At 37.1% G+C, this 27,966-nt stretch overlaps 1 protein-coding gene across 2 annotated transcripts in view; it reads left to right on the top strand.

The window, feature by feature from the left end:
* Nucleotides 1-12,541: 12,541 nt before the first annotated feature.
* Nucleotides 12,542-27,966, top strand: part of LOC149086941 (DENN domain-containing protein 1B-like) — a 29,462-nt gene continuing 14,037 nt past the window's right edge. The window contains exons 1-9 of one of the 2 annotated variants that reach the window (XM_089231147.1): nucleotides 12,542-12,746; nucleotides 15,917-15,981; nucleotides 19,383-19,426; nucleotides 20,872-20,921; nucleotides 22,731-22,838; nucleotides 23,085-23,160; nucleotides 23,505-23,594; nucleotides 24,011-24,064; nucleotides 24,189-24,250. In XM_089231147.1, the coding sequence (XP_089087273.1) occupies nucleotides 12,730-12,746; nucleotides 15,917-15,981; nucleotides 19,383-19,426; nucleotides 20,872-20,921; nucleotides 22,731-22,838; nucleotides 23,085-23,160; nucleotides 23,505-23,594; nucleotides 24,011-24,064; nucleotides 24,189-24,250 (566 nt within the window). In that variant the 5' untranslated portion in view covers nucleotides 12,542-12,729. The remainder of the gene's footprint in view (nucleotides 12,747-15,916; nucleotides 15,982-19,382; nucleotides 19,427-20,871; nucleotides 20,922-22,730; nucleotides 22,839-23,084; nucleotides 23,161-23,504; nucleotides 23,595-24,010; nucleotides 24,065-24,188; nucleotides 24,251-27,966) is intronic. The other variant, XM_089231148.1, reaches the window with a different exon arrangement.

Here is a 27,966-nt window from a genome sequence, read left to right as displayed (position 1 = left end):
AAAAGAAAAACAGAATATAGATAATGATGAAACAAAAAACAAAAAAATGGTAAAGAGAAGGAAAAAGTGAAGAAAACGAAGTAAAGTAATCAGTCATCCTCATCCGAAAGGAACCTGGCAAATGTTTTATGATGAAGGGACCGACCGAACGGTCCGCATATAGCGGAGAAGCGAACCAACTTCTTCCCAGGGATACGAAAGGAAACTGTCAAGAGTTTGTTTGGACATACTGAACCCATTTTTAGAGGTTTTTTTTTTTTCTTTTGGAAAAGATGTACGTGGATGTATCCAGATGTTGACCTGCCCTCTCCTCCTCATCTTCTCTCAACCCCTGACCTGCCCCAGACGTCGTTCTTCATCGCAAAGGCGCCGGCAGCTATAACCTATTCATATTAGTTAATGGTGGCCGTTTTCTAGTGACGTCATATCTCCGAGGAGAGCCAATCAGAAAGTTTTCTGTGGATCCCCCAGAGTAATTCTTGAGAATTTCCTTTGGTCTTGAAAGCTTCTACAGATCTATTTCCCTTATTCTCGAATCGTTAATATTGTCCCTTCCCACTCCCCTCCCTCTGGTTTTGGGATGTGGAGAAAAATATTCCAGCTACTTCTTTTACATCATGAATGCTCAATCCAAGTAAGGCATTGGCTCCATGAGGGTCAAATGTGGTCCTTAGAGTGATGTGGCACGTGACCTTAAACTTAATTTTGCATAAATGGACTAATTTGCATATTTAAAGTGATCTGCGATGCAGTTCCACATCCCTGAAATGATCCACGTCACATTCCCATATCACTTATGTGATCCACGGCACATTTAGATATCACTTAAGTGGCCTGTTCCGTTTCAGATCATTCAAGGGCACCCGCGGCTCATTCTCACTTCAATTGACTGGTCCACGACACATTTCCTAATCATTTAAGCACACACACACACAACCCGCGGTGAATTTACGTATCACTCAAGCGACCCCGCGGCATTTGCGATGCAAGTTTTTAGATTACTTAAGCAGTCCGCGACATATTTCCATGTCATTCAAGTCATCCTCGACATGTTTACATATCATTTAAGTGACCTGCGGGGGGGGGGGGGGAGGAGGAGTACAGTTCCATAGCACTCAAGTGGCCCGCGATGCAGCTCCACATCATTCAAGTTACTCGCGGCACAGTTCCACATCTCACTCAAGTTCCCTTTATATAAGTGCTCCTGTTCTAATGGTGGTGGGCATACACACCAGTGCTCTTCAGTCAAAAGCAAGATCGAAGTCCATTCCGTACCCCATTTTGATGATGTCACCATACAAACGGGAGGCGGGGGAAGTGGATGAAACTGCACTTTTATCACCTGAGGATGAAACAGCAATATTCAGCAAGAGGATGAAACGGGAAAGGATGAATCGGGACATCACCCTATAAGATGTAGGGGGTTTACCCATTCACAATGAAGCCTTCTTATACAAGAAACACTCAAACAGAAAAATTAGTCCTCAAATGAGGGGTGACGAGAAAAAGGAGTGTCGTGCGTGCCACCCCATCAGCAATCTCCATTCATAAGGAAAACTGAATATTCTTACTCTCTCCAGAGCTTTCTTATCTCCATTTCGATGCCGTTGAAAACCTTCCAAAGAATGATCATTTGTCATAAATAGGGAGAAGATCTTAATCTCTCATGATTTTTTTTATACGGACACGAGAGCAAGAAAAGACTTGAGAGCATGCAGTTCAAAAAACACGGTCAAGATCTAGAATACTATAGACACAGATATTGGAGTGGTTAGGAAAAAGTAGTGGCTTTTTTTACAAGTGGAGGAAAAGAAATGAAGTCAATACCAACGCCTGCTGATCCGGACCGCGACTATAATAATGTGGAAAATTTCCATCCTAATGATGATTCCTGACAGGTTTTTACTGTCAAAAATCACTGTCAATTCATTTAGATGATTTCAAATTAGTTAAAAAAAAATAACAATTTTTTATCGAATTAGCAATTCAATCAGCATGATAAGGTAGCTCTGCTACCATGGACGTTCAGTACGTCATCAGATAATCAACGTGCTTTTATTGATTCTTTATAGAAGTGTTTATGTTGCTAATGGATGACCATTTACGTAATTTTAACGATTTACTTGATATATTTGAATATTTTTGAATAAAAGGCGGTGCAGAGGTCGCTCCATGTCCGTATGCGCAATGGCTGATATCGCCGTAAGGCGACGTGGTCTGGGTGCCTCGTGGTTCGAAAGTTTGAAGACGAAGTTTCTATGCAGAGAGCAGGCAGACCTTCAACACGATACTTACATAACATGAAAATTCAAGCATTTATCATCATTTGATCATGTGATCATTTTTGTCGCACCACGGTCACTTTCTGCACACGAGGGTTAATTAGACCGGGACCTAAAATTTATTGCCGATTCCGAACGGCAGGCTTGTTTTTTTAATACTCATCGAGAGGTTGGTGAGTTAACCCCTCGATGGGGGGCTCCCTGCAGTAGCAATCTTTTTCTGCGGTCATGTCGTCGTTTTTGTTGTACCTCTGTTCTGTGTCATGACAAAAAGTTTTGTGACAAGGACGAACCGGATATCGAACTCGCGACACCTGTAAGCATCCTTTGGTCCTTTAGGCGAGTATCTTATCGACCTGGACTACCGCGCCCAGCATTTATCGTCATCACTTCAAAATATGGAAGACAGGTGGTAGCAAGAATAAGAAACAAGCACAACACACACACACACACAATCAAAACACACATTCTGTCACGTAACCAATTCGTTAGGAATTCCGTGTTAGGAATGTGCATGTAAACCCATTCTAGCCTCCTACATTGTCTTGTAGCTTGATAACGGTAACTTACAGGGAAACAAGTAAATTCGGTTTAACCTTCGGTTTCAGAATACGTAAAAAATACTTTCGACGGAAAAGAAATGATAACATTATCCAAAAAGTTACGATTCCCGACGATGACTATGAACGAGTTTTTTTCCCCTATCGTTCCGTCCTTTGCAAAAGTGATAACAAAACCCAGATGATAGTATTATTCATGATTATAATAAGCGGTGTTGAGACTATAAGTTCGAAAACAGAATTTTGCGGATTCATTGCTGCTTTATTCCTTGAATGATTCGATATTAGAACCAAAGATATTACAAATGTAAGATGCTCAAACACATTTGAGATATATTTCTCCACTTTCCGGAAACTGTATGATATGTCAGTGGATTTAAAAAGAATTCTGTACCTTGGTGTTAAATTTTTGAATATTCAGAGAAAAGCCTCCTCTAACGGCCACCTCCAAACAACGGCCACATTTTGTTGGAACCGAACGCATCCCATAGACTTAATGTTACAGGTAACCTCCGAACATCGGCCACTTTGGACATGGAGTCGGGAAAAAAGTTTGCATATCGCTATGAGGAAAATAATTTTTATGCTGATTTTCAAGGGAGTTTATTCAACACCACCTATAGAAGATATATACTGTATCTTATATAGGTGATGTTGGTTTATTCCCCCTGAAGTACATGGGGGGATGTATACTTTCTTTTCGTGGGTATAAATGCTAGATGGGTACGTTGAAGGCAGCGGGGTGGGGGGTGGGGGGAAGAGCCACTTAAGTGATCTGTAAATGTGCCGTGGGTCACTAAGGCAGGGCCGTCTCAAGAGCATCATGGGCCCCCGGGCCAAGTGATTTTTCTGAGACCTTACCTGGTATATTCTCGAAAAATTTAACTACTTCTCGTTTTTCTGAGGTCCCTCTTCTCTTGAGGCACCCGGGCCGTGCCCGGGTGGGCCCATGTCTTAAGACGGCGCTGCACTAAGGCGATCTGTAAACAGCTCCCCGGGTCATTCCAAGTGCTCTGTAAATGTGCTGTGTGGTGTCACGAATGTGATCAGGGAATGTGCCGCTTTGTTCACTCTTACAAAATTAGGTTTTGGGATCGCAGGCAACATCGGATGGCGAGGGTCACATTTGGCCCCCGCGTCATGGATTGAGGGTGTATGGTCTAGTTAGAGGTTTCTGGTACACATATCGTCTTGGTCCAAATAACTTTTTTAGAGGTTGCTGGTACACACATCGTCTTGGTCCATATCAGTTTTTCTCGCCAATTTCTGTTGCGTTGCACTTCAAGCCTAAATCTTAGGATGCCAAAATAGCACTGAATACCGATTAACAGGGCCGAAACTAGATGCTTGGATAGCTGGGCAATCACACATTTTGGTGCCCTCTTGATCCAGCGCTCGGGGCACCAGACCCACCTGATTCTCTCTAGTTGCGGCCCTGTCGGCTAATCAATAATTATAAAAATACAGTGTCAATACAATTATATATATTCTAATGTAATAAATTATATAATTATCGTAATCAATTACAGAACGAGTTATTAAATTTTACATGTTTACGTAGATCACAAATTTTAGTTGTTTTTTTTAGAAATATTACAGCCATTCCTCATCCCAATAACGATCACTTCCTAATAGCGGCCACATTTTCAAGGTTCCGTTAGTGGCCGTTGTTGGGAGGTTTTACTGTATATTTAAATTTTCCGCAATTTGTTTCCATGTAAATTCAATGAAAAAAATTAAATATGAATTTTCATGAACTACGAATTTTCGTAAATTATGAATTTCCATTGAATATAAATTTCCTTGATATACAAATACCCATATTGATGAATTTTCATCAATATTTTAACATGTTTTATCATTAATCAATGGACTAGCATTAATCCTGAAATATTTTTTAAATCTGAATATGAATTTCGATCAATTCTGAAATTACTTTCTCATTGAATATGAATCTTCATCAGTTCTGGAAATATTTCTCATTGATTCTGAAAGCATCTTTTTTTCTGGTTCTGAAAATATTTCTTCAATAATTTGGGAAATATTTTTCATTAATTCTAATAAATTTTTTTATTAATTCTAATAAATTTTTTTATTAATTCTAATAAATTTTTTTATTAATTCTAATACATTTTTTTATCATTCAGGAAATACATATTTCTTTCACTATTTCTAAAAATCTTTCTTTCAATAATTCTGGGAAATATTTTTCGTTAATTCTGAAAATGAAGTCCCTTTGAGACCAACTGCCAGCGTTTTAGACCTACTTTCCTCCTTCCATAAAAATAGGTGTGAAAACAGATTGTTTCCTCATACATATCAAGGGAGCATGATTAAGTTTAAAATAACAACGTGTCTTATCCTTAGGAAATAATTTTTCCTCATGATTGAAAAATGTGATATGAAAATTAATAAAGTAAGGATTGCCAACGTGCGATATTCATAGGTTCTTGTCCTTACATATTCCGACGACACTTCGTTACGTATTTCGGTTTCATTATTTTTCATTACAGTCGACTGGTTTTAGGTCTCACTTACTGAAAGGCGGTATTCTTATGATCGACATTTCGTGTTTCTTCATGTGTAGAAAAAAAAATATATATATAGCTATAATTCATTTAATTGATAGGTAAACTTACGTGCATAAAGCACGGGGAGAAAAATGACTCACAAGAAATTATTGCTTTTGGAAATCACAAAACCGTGATCTTTTAATCAAAATCCGAGCGCTTTAAGTTTCAATAATTATTCTGGATTTGAAAGCTTAATTTAGGAGCTTATTTTCTCAAAAGAGAACATTTCCATTTTATTTTATTGTTCCGAAATTCACTTTTCATTGGTTTCTGAATCTTTGGGATGAGCTGTGTCGGATTATGCAATAGTGTTTGCTCAAAAGGGAATATTTTTTTGGTAGAAATCACTGTGTACCAAAAGGGAACACATATCCAGCTTGTTTACTTACTTCGGTATTTTTCATCCAAAAGGGAACAATAGCAAAGCGGTTGCCTTACTTGCTTTAAGGGGACGTTCAAACCATTAAAAGGACGAAATTTATTTTATCACACAAAAAAATAGCGAAGTTTGCTTGAAATATTTTCTAACAAACCGCATTAAAATCTGTTTGTAAGTTATTTTTGTTTTTTAGTCATTTCTATTTTTCTCCGTGTTTGCTTTTCGTCACAAACTGATATTCAAAATGTCCCTTGCGAACCAAATTGCATTCAATTTACTCCAAATTTTACACACTTGTTTCTTATGACCTACTTGAGATAAGTAAAGGCATCCATTTTTAAATCCATTAATATTTACTGCTAAAAATCTGAGTCATTTGTTATAAAAACCAAAAAAAAAAAGTGTCGTTTGGTATGATTATTTTAGTCTTTATTTTTTTTCTCACATATCGTTCGACGCATCCTAAAATGTATGCTTATAAATGCTTGTGCGTGTATTTGGAAGCACGATAAAAAATATGAATGGATTTCATCAAAACCGGAAACGCAGTGAGCAAATATAGCTCATTTCAGTTTTGCAGTTGTTTTTCAATAAATTTTTTCATTATTCATTATTAATTTCATTATTCATTTCACTAATCATTATCATTATTCATTAAAACAAAAATTTTCCAATTTGATTTGATCCACCAAACGGCATTTATTGTGTGTGTGTTTGTGCTATTTATAAAAACACATTCGCTGAAAACATTAAAGAAATATTATCTTCATTTTGAACGTCCCTGGTTCCTTCAAGGCAGTGTTTCTTAACCTTTTTCCGCCCATTTTACTACTTTGGACCTTATTTCCTTCTAGTGGCCCCGTCTTATCCAGACACCCCCTCCCCCCTTATCCACCCTTATCCAGTAGCAAAACAGAATTTATGGATATGGTTCTCTGCTCCTGTTGTGGTCTAATTCTCTTGATTACGTATTCCCCTCTGAACTGAACTGGATACCCTGGACTCCTTTCCCATCCCCCCCCCCCACATTTCTGTAAATTTCTGTAAATCCGCCTGTTGGATTGAGTACTTGAGTAAATTTATAGACAACAAAAATTTTATAAATAATGCCGACTTTTAGACCCCTGTGCTTCAGTGAGCTTTCCTCTTGTAGAGGGTCTATGCACGCCATCTCAACATTGTGGGGGGGGGGGGGTTCTGCGTGATGTTCTGGGACCCCGTATATAGCTGGAAGTAACAGGTTACAAATTTGTATGCTTACTCTTGAAATTTTAGTCATAGAACTAGATCTCATCATGTAGGCTCTCTACGGACATAAAGATCCCCACGTCATGCCCGGATGGGCCCGTGTTTGAAGAAGGATTTCCCCCTTTTTTTTTTGGGCAGATATATTTTTTCTACCGGATTTTGAAAGTAGCCACACTTTCCTCCCCCCTCCCCCCACAACATATTACACTTTAAAGCCTGATTTCTTTGCATCCGAATTTATTTTTTTAACATTTATTTGAGCCCCCTTTTACCACCTTTCATGGCTCCCCGTTCACTCTTCATTTCCTCCCGTGGCCCCCCCCCCATAAAATACCCAGGAGCGCAGGAAGAGGGTGGTATATGACCCCCCCCCCTCCATGAGGAGAACCACTTCTTTAAGGGATTTTTTTTTTAAGTCGCATCTTAGAATGATAATATTTCTTATGTTACTCATGAGAGAACAGTGAGGGTACCTTCCTTGGTGAGGTGAAACTTTCTGAAATCAACAAGTGACGTAAAAATTTCAAATTTTTCAGACTTAAACCAGTTTCAATTTTATAATCAAACGGTTCCTTCCCATGAATTTTTTTTTTTCAAAATGAAACTTTTTCAAATTTTAAATATAGATCTCTTCCCTTGAATGTTTATCAAGAAAATAAGCATTGAAATATTCTTCTGCCATTCCCATATACCGCCTACTTTGTTGGGATATTTTCCACTATTGTAAAGCAGTGCATTCCTAAGGAATGTGTTACCTCTCGTGTAAATTTAGTAGAAATGCTCCCTTATGAAAAAATAAATAAAGAAAGCTCGTCAATTTTGTAAACGAGTAGAGCTCGTTAAAAATCGAAAAATATGATTTCTCGAATATGTAAAATTATCCTTTATTTTTTAAAATTTAATTTCCAAAACAAATCAAAACGGGAAGTTAGATAAAAGAGAACTTTGAAGAAAAATCTATTTCGCTTTGTTGAGAAAAATGAGAATCGACATCACGTCCTTCATACGGCATATGATACGTGACTTGCGAGACGTCATTTCTATCAGGATGCTGTTAATCTTACAACATCCCACTCGACGTATTAGATACAGATTTCTGTCATATGCATTGCGTGTACGTATTATGATATCACCATATTGCTTCCTCAACAGATTTAGATTTGATGCCAATATCATCATATCATTCATTTTTTTTGTTTCTTTTCCTCCTTGATCTTACAATCAGTTTTTTTTTTTTTACGGTCACCTCTCGCCCTTTACATCATAAAATACGATGTGCAGTCATACAGACGTTGATAGCGTTCTTGCAAGAGAATGGCAAAAAAGAATACATAATCTCTCTCTCTCTCTCTTTCTCTGTGAGTAGTATTTGTTAAGAAAAAAAAAGATCTTTTAAGTTGAAACGATCTCTCTTTGGTTCTCTCTCGAGTTTGTTTATTAACTTCAGTGATGAGAGAAGCGAACACACGCGCGCGTACGCCTTGGCTCCGGCACGCGATACGTTTTCTTTTTTTTTTCAAACATGGATGATGTGAACAAGAGTGGCTTTGCTCCAGCAAATATTTACATTTATATATAAAAGATGATTTTGCCTCGTCTGACCTCTAAAAGATCTTTTATTTTGGATGCGTGACGTCACTGATAGCGTTCAGCCGCCGGAGCTGACCCTCGGCACTTAATATAGTTAGGTCACTCTTACAGATAAATGTGGCCAAAAAATATAAATCTATCCCTCTCTCTCTCATCTCCGTAAGAAAAGATCACAGTCTTCAGTTCACACAAGTGCAAGAGGATAACATATTCTCAGTCGTGTTATCTGAGGAAGATTTTGATTTACATGACAAGGTTGAAGGTAATTTACACTGTAAACCGATATGGTTATCATAGTCTGGAAAGATTTCCACCATGACAGGCCTTCGATACAAAAAGCTCGTCCACGGAAGAAAGCTCTTTTTTTTTTATTATGTCTCTTTTTATCTAGTCTACGTGATGATTTTTTTTCCCTTCCACTATCTCAAATAAACTTCTCTTAAAGAGGTAATGATAGATTATTTCGCTGTGAAATGTTTTCAGTATTGATTCTCAACTACCAAAAACAGCTTTTCTTGTGAGAAGGAAACTATTATCTGAGAATCTGATTAAATAGTAGCTTCCTCTCTGAAACATATCGTGATCACATAAAAGAAAAGCATGAAATATGAATAAACAAATGTTGTTTAACCGACTGGCGGTCATCACTCTACTTGAGCTTTACTTTCAACAGATAATTTTGGGGGAGAAGCAAATGTACAGTGTACGTATATGTACAGCAAGTTCGTAGCCAGAAATATCTTCCCACAGCGACAACTGATATTTGCAAGGACGGGCTTAAACACTTTACGGCCCGGTACAAAACCCTTTCATTTCAGGGGGGGTGATGGAATAATAGATTTGGCCATCTTTTTCCCTTTTTTCGGCTATTTTCTCTTTTTTTTTTGGGGTGGGGGGAAAGATCCAGACCCCTACGCTCTCCTCCCCCGTCTATGGCCTCGACAGGTGTCCCCAGTTAGATGCAATCCACAAAAAAATTAGTTTTCCTGCATAATATTCTATCCAACTCGTTCATATCCTTACAGGTGGCACAACAGTCCAAAATGGAGAGTTTTCTAAGTAGACCCCCCCGTATTCCACCCATGCCAAGTGGGAAACTCGGTCAGTGTGACTAGTGGTTAAATATTTTATTATTTTTCCTCTGAAGACGCACCCATTGGTGTCGAAGTGCATTAGGATTTTTGTATTTTCGTGTATTTGCCTTATTCGTTGGTGTCTTCTTAATATAAATGCCCACCGCGTTAAAAAGTGCGCCCTTTAAGAGATACAATTTACGCGCTATCACCAGTGGTTCCATCTGTTGTGAACGCATTTAAGTGACGTTGCCAAGAATGCTCGCCCATGCGTAGGGTTATCAGAGGCCCTCTTTTTTGATGTCATTCCAAGCGTCCTCCTACGTTTCGGAAAACTCGCTCTTTTGCCACCCTGTGCAGGTTTCCAGAATTCTTTTTTTTTTTTCTGGGGGAATTTTTTTCTTCCTTTTGAAACATACCTATATCTCTTCATTGATATGAGCGCATAAGTGTTTTTTTTCCCCCATACGCATTCGCCAACAACCATCGGAAATTCCCAGAATTTTTTCTGTCTGTATTTTTTTTAGCTGTTCTGTTTTAGAGTTGAGAAAAATTATTGTTTTGGCCGGTTTTATTGGTCGGAATAGCGTAGCTGTCTATTGGGTATAGCCAACTACAGTCGGCCTCCTGTTTTCGCGGTTTTTTTTCCTTTATAGGAATTCGTTTTTTTCTATTTGCAACACTCAGAAATAGTCATTCATGTTTTTTGTTTACAAAATTTGAGTTATGCATGTTTAGGAAGACTCGCTAATGACATTACTGTCATCACTAGAGCCGTGACAGCTCCCAGGAGAGAAACAGTCACCTCGGGTTAGATTGACTTTTGGCTACAATATATTCTAAATGACACAACCATTTCTATAGAGCCAACTGAAGAGATTATAAAAGACATTGTCACGTTAGCGAAACAGGTGGGTGGAGAAGGGTTCAGTGATATGGATATAGAAGAGAAGTCGAACAGCTAACTAATAGCAATTCAGAGGCATTGACCGAGGAGGAATTAATGCAATCGACTGCTCCTGAAACTGAAGCGGTACCAGATGAAGGAGACCAAGATAAAGAAGTAGAAGACAAGTTCACTATGAGTAACATATCGAAAGGGCTTCGAACGTTCAAATCAACAATAGATTGTTTTCATGGCATAGATCCCCTCTATGGTACGCTCTTCGCATGTAGAGAAATTGGTAGAGGAAGCTTGTCATCATATTCCAACATACTTGATGATATGAAGAAGAAACGGCAAACAGAAATCACAATGTTCTTTCAGGAAACATCGCCAACAATCACTGCACCCTCTTTTACACATACATAAATTACATTCTTTTATACCTCTGCGTTACCCAGTTCTTCTCATGATATTCAATAAACGAGATATTAAAAAAAAGACTCTATGGTTTCGATTATGCGCGGATTTCCCGTATTCGCGGTCACCCCGGGAATGTAACCCCTGCGAATACGGGGGGGGCCGACTGTGTTGGGGAGATTAGGATGAATGACGTCACTAAGGGTGCGTGCGTAGGCGTCCTCATTTCTCAGTTTGCAAAACTAATAACTAGAGCCCGGATTATATGCACTAAAAAAGTGGCAAAATATGCTCCAAAAATATGCAAATATGCACTTAAAAATGCAAAAATATGCACTTAAAAATGCAAAAATATGCACTTATAAATGCAAAAATAAGCACTTGAAATACAAAATGTGCACTGAAAATTCCAAAATATGCATTAAACACCCCAGAATATGCATTAGAAATCTTGAAAAAGTCAAAAATTCCGAAATATGTATAAAAAAAAGGGAAAATATGCATTAAAAAATACACCATGCAAAAAAAGCGAATGTGTTTTTAAAATACATGTTTTCTATTAGTGCATATGTATTTCATTTTTACCAAAAAATATCCCCTCATATATATGTATACAGCATATGCAAATAACTTCTACATATTTTTTATTCAGGCATTTTTTTAGTTTTCAGTTTGTTGTAGCTGCTCAATAACGAAAATAGCAGTAATAAAAGAATTTCGACACTATTTCTAAAAACAAAATTAACATTTTGACACATCTCTAGAAATAGCCTTACAATAAAACAGTTAGTAATCGTAAAATACTTTATAAATATGTATTAATTCACTAAATTTCACATACCGGGAAAAAAAATCGATGTTATGAAAATATTATGAACAATATTTATTTGGAAAATTATAAAAAAAAAAGTGAGTTTAAGTAAACCTTCAAAAATATGCACTTATACTGGAAATTCTTTGATTTTATGCATTTATATGCATTAATACTAAAAAAGGCCAAAATATGCAAATATGTGCATATGCATTTGCATATTATCCGGGCTCTACTAATAACTCTAGTTGTGTGTGAATTTCTAGTGCCGCCATCTATATTTCAAATTGTGAGTGGTGCAAGACTTTTTAACAGGTAAGACTGCAGAGCGGCTTACATTCACTTCTCGAAGTTGGAAACTTGTTGAAAACTCTTTTAATCTACTGCAGTCCACTGTATACTTCTTTCCCCCTCACTAATTAGCGATTTTTCATCGATTTTTACCCATAATGGGCAATTTTTCTCAAGTTTGGCTATTCCTTCAGACAGAATTGGCGATGTCCCATCTTTTTGCGACTTTAGGATATTTGTTTCTGAATTAGACAATGAGTAACAACGAAGTGGACTTAATGGTATAAAAAGTAAGACAAAATTAGAATTTCTTAATTGAAAAAAAAAAAAGAGGTAATAACGGGACATATGGTATATGTTTTCATCATGCATCTCCTGCCTGCCAAATCAGTTACATGACGTCATCATCGACAGATATCATTGTGGCGACGAGACCAAACGTTTCCAAGGTGCAACACCAGTTCAGCAGTTGGGGAGGATGGCAATGTTTACAAATCAAGCATCGTCTTAGCATATTGGCTAATTTTATCAGTTTTAAATTTTTTTATCTGAATCACTGTCATGATGTGAGCAGCTACGAAAGGGTTATCAGTTGAATCTTCATCAAAATAATAGAGAAATGGGCTCTCGCATTAGGTACCCATAACTGTGAACATGACTCATTTGTATATATATTGATGAATTCAATTATTTATTTTTTTAATTCACATAGTAATAGAAAAAATAATTGATTACTATATGCGTGCAGCTATGTTTCGATTTAATTGATCTGAATTGTTTTCGTTGATGTCATAAAAAAAGATCAATGTTGCTTTGATCTGTACTCAACATATTGTTGATTAAAAACAATGATTTTTTTTAGTATGAAGATCTTTGGGCAATATTCAAGGTTTGGGATGGGCTTCGGCATTTTGCTGCCCTCTAAAATCTCCATGGCTTCACATCCTGAAGCAGGGCCCCCAGGCTAGACTTTTCATGAGCCCCCTCTATAGCTAATTTATACAAAAAACAAGAATGTGGTGATGAGGCTGCCCCCCCCCCCCCGGACGATACTCATCAGCCCTACCTTTGGTGGCTCCGTGAAAATGTGTATATAATTTCTACTATTGCACTTATGAAAAGGGGGAGACTGTCAAAATCTCTAAAGGTACTTCTAAATATTTACAATCAGATCAATTTTTAGGGACCCGTGCGAGAGTCCTGGCTAGAACAACAAGGCTCTTTTTGCGTTTGAGACCTTCGGGATCAGACATTAAGACACTAGCGCTTAGAAATTGTGTACTCTTTATACTTGAGCACGTTATCAGCCAATCAGAATTAAGTTACTATGATGGCATAGAAACATCACTGTATGCGTAATATGAGCATAGGCGATTTGTTGTAAAAAAGCTGGCTGATACGTTTGGCAGCGTATCGCCAAACACCAGTGTCTATTAACGATTTCACTGTTATTTTGTCATGACGTATCGTTGCTCACACGATAATATTACAGTGACATATAATTTAATAATACCGTAATATAACGATCATAATGATATATTATATAATAATGATATTGACATGCAATAAATACAGTGGCTTGCCGCAATGCAAGTTCTATGTCTCGTTTCCTAATGAATCTGTTTTCATTATAAACCATTAACAAAGGAATGGGTCAGCACCCTATGAATCAATAAATAATAGCAGGGCCCAGCTTCGCGAGCTATTATTATTGTCAACTTGATGCAGCTGAATCAAATTTGGATTAAATCAGAAAAAAATGAAAAGCATTTTTTAGTGATTCAATAAACAACTTATTGTATGGGGCGGCCCCCATTCCTTCTGTCTTGCTACGTTCGTTATTTGGGAACAACCCCTTCCTCATTCCCGTGCATCTGACAATTGGTGATGAATTATAATATAAATCACATTTAACTGGTGCAATGGTTAAAAGAATTAAATGTAATAAGAAATTAAATTTTTCAAATGAAGATGGTAAAGGGGAAAAAAAATTTGTATGGGTTCAAAGGGGAATCGAACTCACAATCTTCGTTTTGTGTGTCCCATGAGTTTCCCACTGCACCAACCGTGTATGCCAGATTTGAGTGGAATTTAGTATATCCATTAATTAAATATCGCCAGGAAATATGGCGACATATGGATGGCAACCAAATGGATCAAAAGTTGCGGTAGCCTCACTGTTGTGACGTTTCTATGACATCACAGTTGCTTCACTCTGATTGGCTGGGTAATGTGCAAAAGTATAAAGAGAATTTCTAAGGGCTAGTCATTAAGACAGCACAGTTGACTCAGCAGTTAGGGACCACGTGACTTTATCTGTCTGACCTAGAGAATATATTCCCTATGATTATATATATTCCCCACGGATATGTATATATTCTCAACATTTTCATCCCCAGTGCATCAGTTGGAGTGTGCCCTGTGACAAAACACATTGAGTTGCCGTGCCTGATGTTTCGGATGGATAAATTCATGTAATCTCCAGCTTTGTTGGCCTGCGATTGAATTGGCCATGGCTGAGGACCAGTGTCATCCGAAAAAACAAACTTTGAAGAGTAGTTTCACTTTTCAAACTTATAAGAGGGGTATTTTTTTTATCATTTAGAAATAGCTCTCTTAAAAAATTGACTTGAAATTTAGTAGGATTCATTGAGGATTATTTTCCTTCAACAGAATTTCAAAGAGTAAAATTAAGTATTGATGCATGAATCACGCATCTAGATGCATATTGGCGAACACTGCTAAGGACTCTGTTGAAAACACTTGCCTAATTAGAAAAAGGTACTGTTCATAGATGTACTACAGCTGATAGATGCAAGCTAAGGTTTTGTTAAGCAGTTGAAATCAAAATAATTTGTAGTAAATTTGTTTAATCATTAATTTACGCCCCTCAAATTTTCATGATGTAGTGCAGCTGCAATCCTCAGACCTATTTACAGGTGCTATACATCTCAGGTGAGTTCAAGGGAGCAGCAGATTCAAGAACGGTTGGTGAAGGAAATTGGCTAGATTCGGAGAAGAGTGACGAAGTCCTTAAATAGCCTATGGATGGTGTTATTGTGAGGTTCTGTGGGCATCATGATGGATTTGCACCACATATACCCAGGATTCTTTTTCCCAAGAACATAAAGAAATCACAAACGAATAAGGCAAATATACGGGAAAATTCAAAATTCCTAATGCATTTCAACACACAGTGGTTGTCATCTCCAGAGGAAAAAAATATTTAAACACTAATCCATGCTGACTGAGGATCCTACTTGGGTCAGATACCAAATCATAACCCTCGGTTGCTCAACGGAAAAAAGGTGTCTCTTCACATAGTCAAAATGGTCATTCTGACCACGATGTTCAAAGGGAACAGACATACTTTTTTCTTCTGAGCAACTGAGAGTTTAGATTTTGTATTCAACCCAAGTGAAATCCTTGGTCAGCGTGATTTGCGGCTATATATTTTTCCTCTGTAGATGACACTCACTGTGTGTGTCAAAATGCATCAAGAATTTGCATTTTCCGTAGTATTCGTTGGAGATTTCTTTGCAATTCAAATTAGTTGATAACCCCAAAGCAGAATATGCTGAAATCTGTGACGTACATCGCAGAGCAATCTGGAGGAATTTTAAGGAGAAATGTAGAGAACACACACACACTCTTATATGGGAATTTTCACTATAGAACATTTCCAATCAGCCGACAACATTGCAGAATAATGCAAAACATTCTGCTTTGGGGATTGATAGCCTACACAATACATATGTCATCCTTTATTAAATTACACTAAGTGTGTTTTTTAAATCTTATTGCAGGCAAAACCCGGATCATATTTTTGTTTGCTTCTGTGAAGTAGTCATTCCAAGTGGTACTGAAACAGGTTAGTTTGATTCATCTTTTACGCTGTTGTGTGTGTATGAAATGTGAGTTATAAATTTGTCTTAGTTTCAGGGCCGCAACTAGGAGGAGCAGGCAGGTCTCGTGCCCCGGGCGCTAGACCAAAGGGAGCGTAAATTTTATTCTCAAACCTCTCCTTCAGCATTGCAAGAGGGTGCCAAAATGCGTACTTGCTCCGGGTGACCAAGTATCTAGTTGGGGCCCTGCTTAGTTTAATCCGGTCCCTGAAGTTTGGCTTGTCTGCCAGTTCTTGGAAGTAACTGTAACTACTTTAATTTTCTGTGCATAAACCGCATATATCAATTTTGCTATTTTGAGGGAAAAGTGTGATAGTATAGTCCACAGTGCTGGGCCGTAACTAGGATTTTTTCTGCCCATGGCAAATATAATTTTGCCCCCCCCCCCCCCACTCCCACAACTTTTAAATTTGATGATTTTGTAATGGTGCTCTTTGTTCCCACCTAAAACTGCTGGTCCCCCCTAAATTTTGCCTCCCGGGGCAGTTGCCCCCTTCCCCTACCCACCAATAGTTACAGCCCTGCACAGTTGCATGTAATCTGCAGATGCAAATAATCAATACGCTTATTGGTTGAATTTTCCAAGTTTTATCAAAGAACTTTTACGAAACTTTTATTGTGTAATCCTGGCCTACAGGAATTTTTTTGTAGAACTTTTTTGAGAAAAACAAGCTTCTTCACAGGGCTCTTTTCCAGGGGGGGAAGGCAAATAACATTTACTGAATGTATGTATATATATACCATTTTTAGTGTATTTTCAAAAGCCAGGAGGGGGAACGCCCCCCTGATCCCTCCAAATGACGACATGCTTTTTGACTCAAGTCTAAATATCTCTCCAATCATCATTTCTGAATCCTTATATGTTGTCCTCAAGTTATCCTCAATCCTTATATATTAATTTTTGAAAATGAATTTTTTTTTTATTGCAAAACACAAATACATGAATACAGAATACAAATTATATACAAAATAAATAAAGACAAAACATACACCATGCAGTTCTTGGGGACCCATTTGCTCTGTCTTAGAGCTTATGAAAAAAAATTCCTTTATACAGGGTGATTATAAAAAAACTATCCCAACATATGGGCCCCTAACTATCATACCATTCACAGAAACTGAATGAAATTTTGGCATAAGGCATTTTGATGTATGCACTCAAGAATGATATGGAAAACAACAGTGTCACTCTAACAGTTACGGTTACAGTGAGAAAATTTCGAAAATATCAAATGGCAACACCAAGTTTTTTGTATTGTAATGTGATCTCCATTGTGAAAAACCCTAAATAGCGTTCGAACGGCAACTGTAGCATGAAAATCACCGGCGGTAGATAGGCTAAAAGTGAGGACAACCAATAAGGACAGAGAATCAGCATGAAATAAAGCATTTTATTGTGTTTCATAAATTTTCCACATGACCTTGTGGAGGACTAATCAGGCTGGGATCTCAGCCGAAGAAACGGTGTGACGAATGAAACGAACATTAATGCTCTTTTGCACGGCAAAGTCCTTCTTACTTTTTCCTTGCCTAGCTCCGGGGATTTTTGTGCTACAGGTGCCATTCCAACGCTACTCAGTGTTTTTCAGTATGGAGATCACATTCCAATACAAAAAACTTGGTGTTGCCATTTGATATTTTCGAAATTTTCTCACTGTAACCGTAACTGTTAGAGTGACACTGTTGTTTTCCATATCATTCTTGAGCGCATACCTCAAAATACCTTATGCCAAAATTTCATTCAGTTTCTGTGAATGGTATGATAGTTAGGGGCCCATATGTCGGGATAGTTTTTTTATAATCACCCCGTATAATAAACGGCATGCTCTTGATTTATTTATTTTTCTCTCTTTTTTCCCTCTTTTTTTTTAAATGATAAATATTTAAAAATTTGCCTTGGTTACCTATTTATATTTTCAATAAACTTTTCAAAATTCGTTATAGAATTTGAAAATATTAAAATTTCTTTCTTGAGATGTTTATTTATTCTAAGGTCTGATAATTTTTTTCCAAATTTATTACAAATGGTTGGTCCTAGGTGATTTATACTTTTTTGGACAAGGTATTTATTTGTTTTTGGAGTTGAATGCAAGAAGTTGTATGTATTTGAGGTTCTATCGTTGTTAGTTTTGGAAAATAAATTATGGTTTTTATTCATGAAAATTACCATTTTATATACATAAATTTGCCTTAGATCAAGGTATTAAAATTTCTGATTTCAGTAGATCTGGATTATTAAATGTTATTACCTTATGTTTTATGTGATTATAGATGTTAATTAAGTTCTTGATGTTATCGTGGTAGGCACATCCCCACACCGTAGTAGAGCACATTACTTTTGATTGGATCCAAGCATAGAAAACTGTTTTAAGGAGTTCCAGACTTACAATGTTTCTTAATCTATATAAAGCTGCAATTTGTTTTCTTATCATATTACAGACATTGTTAGAATGGCTGTTCCATTTTAGATCGTCTTTTATAATAACTACACTCAAGTAGTTATATTCTCTTACTCTTTCTATGTGACTACTAGAACAGATTTGGGAGGGGTATTTACAAACATGCAATCTTAGTGATATTGGAGTTTCTGGTTTTATATCTCTAATTTTTAGACACATGAATTTTGTTTTTTTCTACTTTTGGAAGTAATTTATTTTTTGCTAGCCATGTGTTAATCTGTGTAAGGTCACCTTCAATTTTAGTAATCAAATGAGAAATATTTTTGCCTTCTGCGAAAGACACTTTTCTACCATGTAATTTTAGAAGGCGTTATTCATTTTTATATATCAGAAAAAGAGTGGGGCTGAGTAATGAAATTTTTAAAAATATTATTATTCATGCCCTTCAAAAAGAAAGAAGAAAGAAGCTACATTGGTATATAAGCTGTATTAAGAAATTTTCATGTTTTTTAAACACATGATTTGCAGATTATACACAGAAAAAAATGTGGTATTTTTCTTCTATCCTTATCCGCCCATGTTGAGACAAAGTTCCTACCCATGCTGGATCTATTTTTGGCTCCACCAATCACGTCTTTTGATTGACAATTTTTTTTTTTCCTTTCAACTCTGATTTGTTGCCCATCGTAGGGCAGTGTCCTGTGTGGCAGCACAGTGCACATAGCCCAAGAGCTGTCTTTTCAATTTTGATATAAAATGGGGGAATGGTGTAAAAAAAAGATGTTTTGTCATTGTCACTGATTTTTTTGTATTTACAAAATTTAAAAAGATCTTCAACTTGTGTTGAATATTTATCGCAGTTTTGAAAAATTAAATCTATAATTTTTTTTATAAATGCTCATGATGATGCTGGAAAAAATATTCATGTTATTAATGTTTTGATAAAATTGTAATTCTAAATATTCCAGAAGCTTGGATTTTGCAGAAATATCCGGACAGTTTTGGGGATGAAGTAACTATGAAATTTGATGTTTTTTTATTGTATTGTTTTTTTTCCCAATACTTCATATACTATAATATATTTGTTAAATAATTATATATTTTCTTTGTGTCGATTGTGTTTTGAAAAGTGTTGATGCAGGGTCGTGGCATGCCTTTTTGGAGGGCCTCGCGGTAGTGCCGTCTTAATGCATTGCCAGAAGGCTCATGTGCAGAGGAGAAAATGAGATCTGATTAAAATTTTTGAAAACATATGTTTCACCAGGTAAGGGGACCTCAGAAAAATCACTTTCCCCAAGGCAGTCTCAAGAGCTTCCGGGGAAGAATTTTTCTTTGAGCCCCCCACCCCAATATAATTAGTCTAAAAAAAGACTTCTTCTCAGTTTGCAGATTTCAAACGAGAAACTGCGATGGTCGAGTGCTCATTGTTCTGAACTCGCACTGAAAAATCCCTGGGTTCGAACCCCACCGTCGCCACAGTGGTGGATAGCTGCAGTTGGTTTTCTGTGCTTCCCAACTTCGAGGCGTGAATGCATGCCGATCTCCCCCTTTAAAATGTATAGACACAGAGAGCAACACACACCTACAAACAGTATAAATGTAATTCACTCTTTGCACTTCACTCACTTCACTTCTAAAATATAGATGGTAGCACTGAAAAATCAGACACAACACTAGATAATCACTCAGACTGTTATATACACACTTACACTTCTGGCACAACTTGCCAGGTAGTACATTACCCATAGATGGTGATTGATCGGAGTTGTGTGCAGTTTGAAAGAAAGAAAGAGATTTCTAACAAGAAACTCAAAATTTCTAATAAATATGCAAAACAAAGACCATTTTTTGTGGGGCCTCAGGGCATTGCTGCAGTTGTCCAAGCCTAGTTATGGGCCTGTATTGATAAACATATCCAAAACAGGTATAACTGACATTGATGCCATATTATGGATGTTATGCAGCAATTTATTTTTAGATTATTGGTTTCAAAATGAAGTTGACCTCAATATAACATGTATCAGTTTTAACGTCACCCCCGTTTATAATAGATTATATGATTCCTCCGTTATAATGATTCCTCCCACAATTAGTGAATTGCTCAATTGTTATTGAATCATTCCTGTTTTTGGAATCGTTTTTACTCACCTTCTAGTTGTAATGCTATACAGAGGTCTGACTGTATATGTAAACATCTCACTCACAAATTCACAGCTCTTCAAATTCGTACTTGGTCTATATCAAAATGTAATACCCTATAGAGTATTTTTTTTTTCTTGCATTTTATGGTTTTTGAATGTCATCCAATTAAGGCATAGCTTCAAGATGGTACTTGAAAAGTTACACAAATTTTTTGGGTTATTTTTGGAACATGATTTATATTTTCATTAGAAGTCATTTTTGTGTGTTTCAGCTGAGTGCAAGTGTTATAAAACTTGAAAACGCCCTTGTTTTTAGGAATTGCTGAAATCTGTCACAGAGTTCTCTTGCCCATGTGAATTCACAAAGTAAGTAAATTCAAATCAAATTGCGAATAACCTCTTAATTACTTGATAAGGTTTTTGCATTTGCTGTCAATTGGAAGAGTAAGAAGTTCTTTTGCTGCAAAAGACTGTCATCTGTATTAGTTCATTTTACTCAAGGTTTCCCCTAACATTGTTAACATCATCAGGAGTACCATAACTTGATACTACATTCTAAGATTTGTGTTTTAGCTCGAAGTTCAAGACATCACTGCAATCACTGATTGGTCAGCTGTTGAAAAGTTTTGGATTAACAGCTAAACAACAAATCTTCAAATTCAGTATCAAGTTACGCCACGCCACCCCAAGGCTGTAGTGAGGGGTGGGGGAACTTGGAGGTCTGGTCCCCCCTGCTCGAAATGTGAGAAAATGACCGAGAAAAGGAAAAAGATTGTAAAATCGATTGTTCTATCACTTTGGTTTCCCATCCCAGAAATGAAAGTAGCCCCTCTTCGAACAAAATTTCTGGCTATAGACCTGCGCCCACCCCCAGATGATGTCAACCAACAGTGTTGAAGAAACATTGAGTTTCATGAACACGGACTAATAGCAGCCTTTTTGCCCTGAGTACTTCTCTTCCAAACCTGGTAATCTTGTTACTCATTGTTGACATTTTGTTTATGTTCATACAGTAAAAGCTCTCTTTTGTGGACATGGGTAGGGCAAAAAAAAATTGTATGTAAAAGGGGGTTTTGTGACCATTATTAATGAAATTCAGTTGATGTTTCATCTTCCCTCTAAAAGTGTTTACTGCATTACACTTTTGTATACTACACTGGGAGTGACTTAAGCAAGGACGCAAGGCGCCTGGGTGGTAGTTTGTAAAGGGTGGCAGCTTAGCCCTTAGTTAGACACTATAAGTTTTGAAAATTTTCAATAGTAAAAACTCAAATGACATTGTACTTTTGAGCTATACTTTGAGGACGAAGATGTTAAGAAAACTTGCAGAGACAGACAGAATCTAGAATCGTAATTCAGAAAAAAGAATGTACCTCTGTCATGGGTCTCAATGATTCTCATCATTTTTTGTTTACTATGCTATAAATTCACTATAGAGGGGACTCCAGCCCCCCAAAGCAGAATATGCCGAAATGTGCAACGTACGTCGCAGAACAACCAGTGCTGTTGCAGAACAATCTGGAAGAATTTTAAGAAAAGTGTAGAAAAACGCTATTATGTATATGTGAATTTTTACCGCGGAACATTTTCAGTCAGCTGAGGGCTCGTTGCAGAACATCACAAAACATTCTGCTTTGGGGCTCCAGCCTAGGAATCTGCTGCAGGCTTGGGGTGGGGGGGGGGGGAGTCATGGTAATGATGGCTGATCAATAAGTGCTTTAATGTGGATCAAGTCATTGAGCGTAATTGAGAATGTGAAAATAATCCTGAACCAAAATGTGGACAGTTTCTTTAAAAGCAGGTCATCACGCGAGCTAAGCCCTGTCAACCACCAGTGTCATCTTCAGGGGCGGCACATGGGGCTTGCACCCGGCAGCAGGTAAGTTTGAGACATCCCTGCCATTATTCGGGTTTGAAATGCATGCTTTTATAATACAGGAGAAAATTATTATTCAGCCATAAAAGAGGGCGTGACTGTTAGGGGCGGGGGTTCAGTGTATGTGTTTCTTTAAAGTGATTAGTGAAACTATCGCTCGATATATTTCATTGTTTAAAAGGTGTCATTAAAAAAAAAGAACATTCAAAGTTTTAATCACAGAGCGACATCTATCAATTTATAAAACATATTTTGCATGTTTATGGATTTAAATCTTTCAATACATTCTCTGTTAACAGTGATGCTGTGCAGCATTTTTCTTTTGTGCTCACAAGTTTGGACAGCAAATGGACATATGGTTACTGCCGCCAAGCACCAAACCAGCCTACTCTTTTATGTATATTAAGGTAAAGTTTCAAACCTTCCGAATTTTTTCCAGCATCTTTAATACATAATGCTTTCAGTATCAAGTGAATGCTACAAATAGACATCTCAATTTTAGACATTTTGAACAAAGCATATTCTTATAACGTCATCTGCTGTTGAAACAAAAATAGCTCCACTTTGACTTGCATTCAAAATGTAATAATACATTTAACGCGCATAGAAATAGTTTTCAATTAAAATTATTTCACATTATATTATATTTTCAGCTTTCTCCCATGGCATGAAATATTTTATAAGCTGTTGAATCAAGTAGCAGATTTAACAAATGATCCACAAGCGCAGGTTAGCATGTTTTCTTCATTCATTATTTTCTGTATACCCATTTCAAGGTATGAAATTAGTATAAAATGCTGAAATAATTAGAGAAAATATACAGTAAGAGAATATTTGTTTCACTTTGGACTCTTATTATTATTATTATTATTATTATTATGAGCTCATTTTTTCATATTTGAAATTCCAAGGTCAGTGAAACAATAAAATTAGTTTTTTACATGCTAATCATTTTCTGTGTTCAATGGACTGTCTCATTCTTTGCCAAATATAGGTGTTCTTTTTCCTGTCACACAAACCTATTAATTTTTTATACTGCATAATCACATTCCCCTTTCTTTTTCATATTTCAGTGTAATTCACTTTCCATGTTCCTGGAAAAACTGTACAATGAACCTGTTCCAGAGCCTAATTCCGATTTAGACATCACTTTCAACTTGAAGGTTTCTATATGTTCAGTTTGATTTTTTTATTTTATCTTAAGTAATAATATCAGATTTTCAACTCTCTAAGTACAGAAAACTAAAACAGTATTTTGTTGAAACTAAAGCGTAATATTTTAGTAGTTATCACTAATTTAGGATCATTGGTATAAGAACAAAATTGTGCCAAATGAAAGATCACTTTGAAACCAAAAATGATAGACAAGGCCAGCCAGTTTTTTCCCCTTTAAATTCATGGCTCCATCTGTTTTGCTTTGTGTTTTGCAATATTTATAACTCATTATTAAAAATGTTTTTTTTTTTCAATTATAGACGACAGAAGGATATATATGGAAGCTTGTACTGTTATTGTAAAAGTATGTTTTTTGTTTTATTCTTTTCAAAGTTGTAATTTATTTATGCTTTTTTCATTTCAGGTTTTTCATGCTCATTGTCCGAACCACTTGAAACTTCCAAGTATTCCAGAAAATGTAGGCTAGATTTTAGATTTTGCCTAAAAATTTTATCTGAAAAATCTAGATTTTTGTTTGTCTTCAAATATAAAACGTATATGTAATCACATTTATGTATAAAATGTGTCTCATACATTTTCAGAGAAACCTGACAGAATATTTCAATGCAGTAGATGCTCATAACATGATGGTGATTTTTGCCAGGTGAGTTTCAGCATATGCCATATACCTATTTATGATAAAAATACATAAATGCAAATTGTGAAAATAGTGTTGTAACACTTTAGGTTGATAAGTTATCTATCATTCGTTGTTATTGAATCATTTTGTGCAGTTATGCCACATTTTGCTATAATCTATCCGTGTCCGGAAAATTCACCGCCAGCAATTCACCGACAACAATTCACCGCCATGCAATTCACCGCTAGGAAAATTCACCGACCAACAATTCACCGCCATGCAATTCACCGCTAGGAAAATTCACCGACCGACAATTCACCGCCATGCAATTCACCACTAGGAAAATTCACCGCTAGGAAAATTCACCGACTAGCAATTCACCGACAACAGTTCAATGCGAGGGAGTGAGCGATTGAGTTACTGAGTGAGTGAGTGACCCAGTGAGTGACTGAGTTACCGAGTAAGTAAGTGATTGAGTGACTGAGTGACCGAGTAAGTAAGTGATTGAGTGACCGAGTGAGTGACCCAGTGAGTGACTGAGTGACCGAGTAAGTAAGTGATTGAGTGACCGAGTGACCGAGTAAGTAAGTGATTGAGTGACCGAGTAAGTAAGTGATTGAGCGACCGAGTGAGTAAGTGATTGAGTGACCGAGTGATTGATCCAGTGACCGAGTGAGTGAGTGACCCAGTGAGTGACTGAGTGACCGAGTGAGAGTGACCCAGTGAGTGAGAGAGTGACCCAGTGAGTGACTGAGTGACCGAGTAAGTAAGTGATTGAGTGACCGAGTAAGTAAGTGATTGAGTGACCGAGTAAGTAAGTGATTGAGTGACCGAGTAAGTAAGTGATTGAGTGACCGAGTGAGTGACTGAGTGACCGAGTAAGTAAGTGATTGAGTGAGTGACTGAGTGACCGAGTAAGTAAGTGATTGAGTGAGTGACTGAGTGACCGAGTAAGTAAGTGATTGAGTGACCCAGTGAGTGACTGAGTGACCGAGTAAGTAAGTGATTGAGTGACCGAGTGAGTGACCCAGTAAGTGATTGAGTGACCGAGTGAGTGACTGAGTGACCGAGTAAGTAAGTGATTGAGTGACCGAGTGAGTGACCCAGTGAGTGACCGAGTGACCGAGTAAGTGATTGAGTGACCGAGTGAGTGACTGAGTGACCGAGTAAGTAAGTGATTGAGCGACCGAGTGAGTAAGTGATTGAGTGACCGAGTGATTGATCCAGTGACCGAGTCAGTGATTGAGTGACCGAGTGAGTGAGTGATCCAGTGAGTGACTGAGTGACCGAGTAAGTAAGTGATTGAGTGACCGAGTAAGTAAGTGATTGAGTGACCGAGTGAGTGACTGAGTGACCGAGTAAGTAAGTGATTGAGTGACCGAGTGAGTGACTGAGTGACCGAGTAAGTAAGTGATTGAGTGATCGAGTGACTGAGTGACCCAGTGAGTGACTGAGTGATCGAGTGAGTGAGTGACCCAGTGAGTGAGTGAGTGACCCAGTGAGTGACCGAGTGAGTAAGTGGTTGATCGAGTCAGTGATTGAGCGAGCGAGTAAATTGTTTAGTGAGTGAGGGAGTGAGTGAATTGGTAAGTGAGGGAGTGAGTGAATTGGTAAGTGAGGGAGTGAGTGAGTGAATTGGTAAGTGAGGGAGTGAGTGAATTGGTAAGTGAGGGAGTGAGTGAATTGGTAAGTGAGGGAGTGAGTGAATGGTCAGTAAGTGAGTGAGGGAGTGAGTGAGTGAATGGTCAGTAAGTGAGTGAGGGAGTGAGTGAGTGAATGGTCAGTAAGTGAGTGAGGGAGTGAGTGAGTGAATGGTCAGTAAGTGAGTGAGGGAGTGAGTGAGTGAATGGTCAGTAAGTGAGTGAGGGAGTGAGTGAATTGGTTAGTTAGTTAGTTTTTAACCTAGTAGTGTCACAAATGATTAAAAAATCCGATTGTTCCGAAAACGTATTTATGATGAAGTGTAGATTTGAAGACCCTTGGATCGGGCGTCCTCTTCGTCGTGGTGGTCGTCGCGCTTTGACATAGACATTTGGAACTGCTTTCAAGGAACGCGTAACGATTTACCAACAATTCTATAGAAGGATGGCATCGAGCGTTCCAACAGCAATTATCTGCTCACCACCCAGATATATGGAAGTTCATCGGTGCCATAAAAAGAGAACAGAGTTTGAATGAAGTTCGAATGGAGCAAATTGTAAGTGGACAAAACCATCACATTAGGAGAAAGAAATACCGGGGCTCTGCGCAGAGATTAAAGAATTTAGTTGATAAGTATCATCAAGGATGTGGCATTAAAGACTATTTCAGAGGTATAGCTCATAATGTATCATTTTAATTATGATATCAATATTTGTGAGAAATGAATATTTTTCTCCCGTTTTTCCTTACATTTGCGTGTTATCTGTTTTTCTAGATTAGTAGATTGGAACCCTTTAATTATAAATATGTAAGGAAGGAAATCATGTCGAAAATTGTTAAATAAATACTGTATGTTTTGAATGAAAATTATGTCAGATATTACTAATTTAATATTGTAGGTTTTGATTGAAAATTACCAATTGAATATGTATGTAATGAAAACTGTGTGAAAATTATCCTTCTAAAATACTCCTCTAACATTGCCCAAAAAGAATGCCATGTTTTATATCGTTTTTTGAAGCTGTGGTTCCGTGAGTTTCAGTTTTCGAAAATGTTATTTGTCACCCAAGAGGTTTTATGTCCAAGAATTGGATGTTTAAAACGAGATAATTTCATGCGATTTTTGAGCTCACACATTTAATTTTAAACAATATGAGGCTATGGCTTTCTTTTACCAGTTTTGCTGATTGAGAAAATTAAACTTATCTTTATATTCACTTTATTTCATTAATTTGTTTTCCAGCATCAGTAGTAGAACATAATTATATGGCCTCTACAAAACGAACTGCGTCGTAGCGAACTAATACGAGGTGGGGATCATACATAATCACCGGTAAATGTTAGAAAATAACTAAAAGAGTTCTAGAACAATATTCTAAAAGTGAAAGCAATACAGCCAGACTCGGTTATAACGCCGAAATCCCGCGAAATCTTCGATGTCGTTATAACCGAGTTTAACTGTATTTAAAATACTGGTTTTAATAGGTGTGGCATCATCAACAACCAATTTCAATCCACTGCTGGATGTAGGTGTTCTCCTTAGATTTCCCCTCAAACGAAATGCGATATTTTATGAAATTTTCGGAACTTCTATATGGTAACATTGCAACAAAAAATTAAACAACAAATTCAAGAAAACTTCGACTATAAACGAGTAAAACCGTGACATTTTTCAAAAAGTCTGGATGGAGAAGAAAAAACAGAAAAACCGGACTGTCACGGAAAATACGAGACAAAATGCAGGACATGTGGTCACCGATGCTTAGACTAGATTTTTAAAGATTTGTAAAATCACCCCTACCAATAGCGAGCTCTAAATCCATCCCCGTCTTCAACATATAGGCTTGTGTCATCTGCGAATGAAATTATTTTACCGTTCTACTTAATTTTACATAAATCATTAATATAAACTAGAAATAATTATGACCCAAGGGCCGATCCTTGTGGGACTCTTTTCATTATATTTCAAATGTGCTGATTTTACCATTTATTATGGCAGCTTGTTTCCTATTGTAGTAATATGTTTTAAACCAATATATTACATTACCTCATTTGCCTGCTGAGAAGTGTTTTTATTTGTTAGAATATTTAAATCAACA

Source organism: Pholcus phalangioides, unplaced genomic scaffold (genome assembly GCF_987345545.1).
Source record: "Pholcus phalangioides strain wild (caught in Gottingen) unplaced genomic scaffold, Ppha-v1.0 ptg000004l_1, whole genome shotgun sequence".
Lineage (NCBI taxonomy): Eukaryota > Metazoa > Arthropoda > Arachnida > Araneae > Pholcidae > Pholcus > Pholcus phalangioides.
Note: the sequence above shows the minus strand (reverse complement) of the source record. Positions and strands in the feature narration are given on the sequence as shown.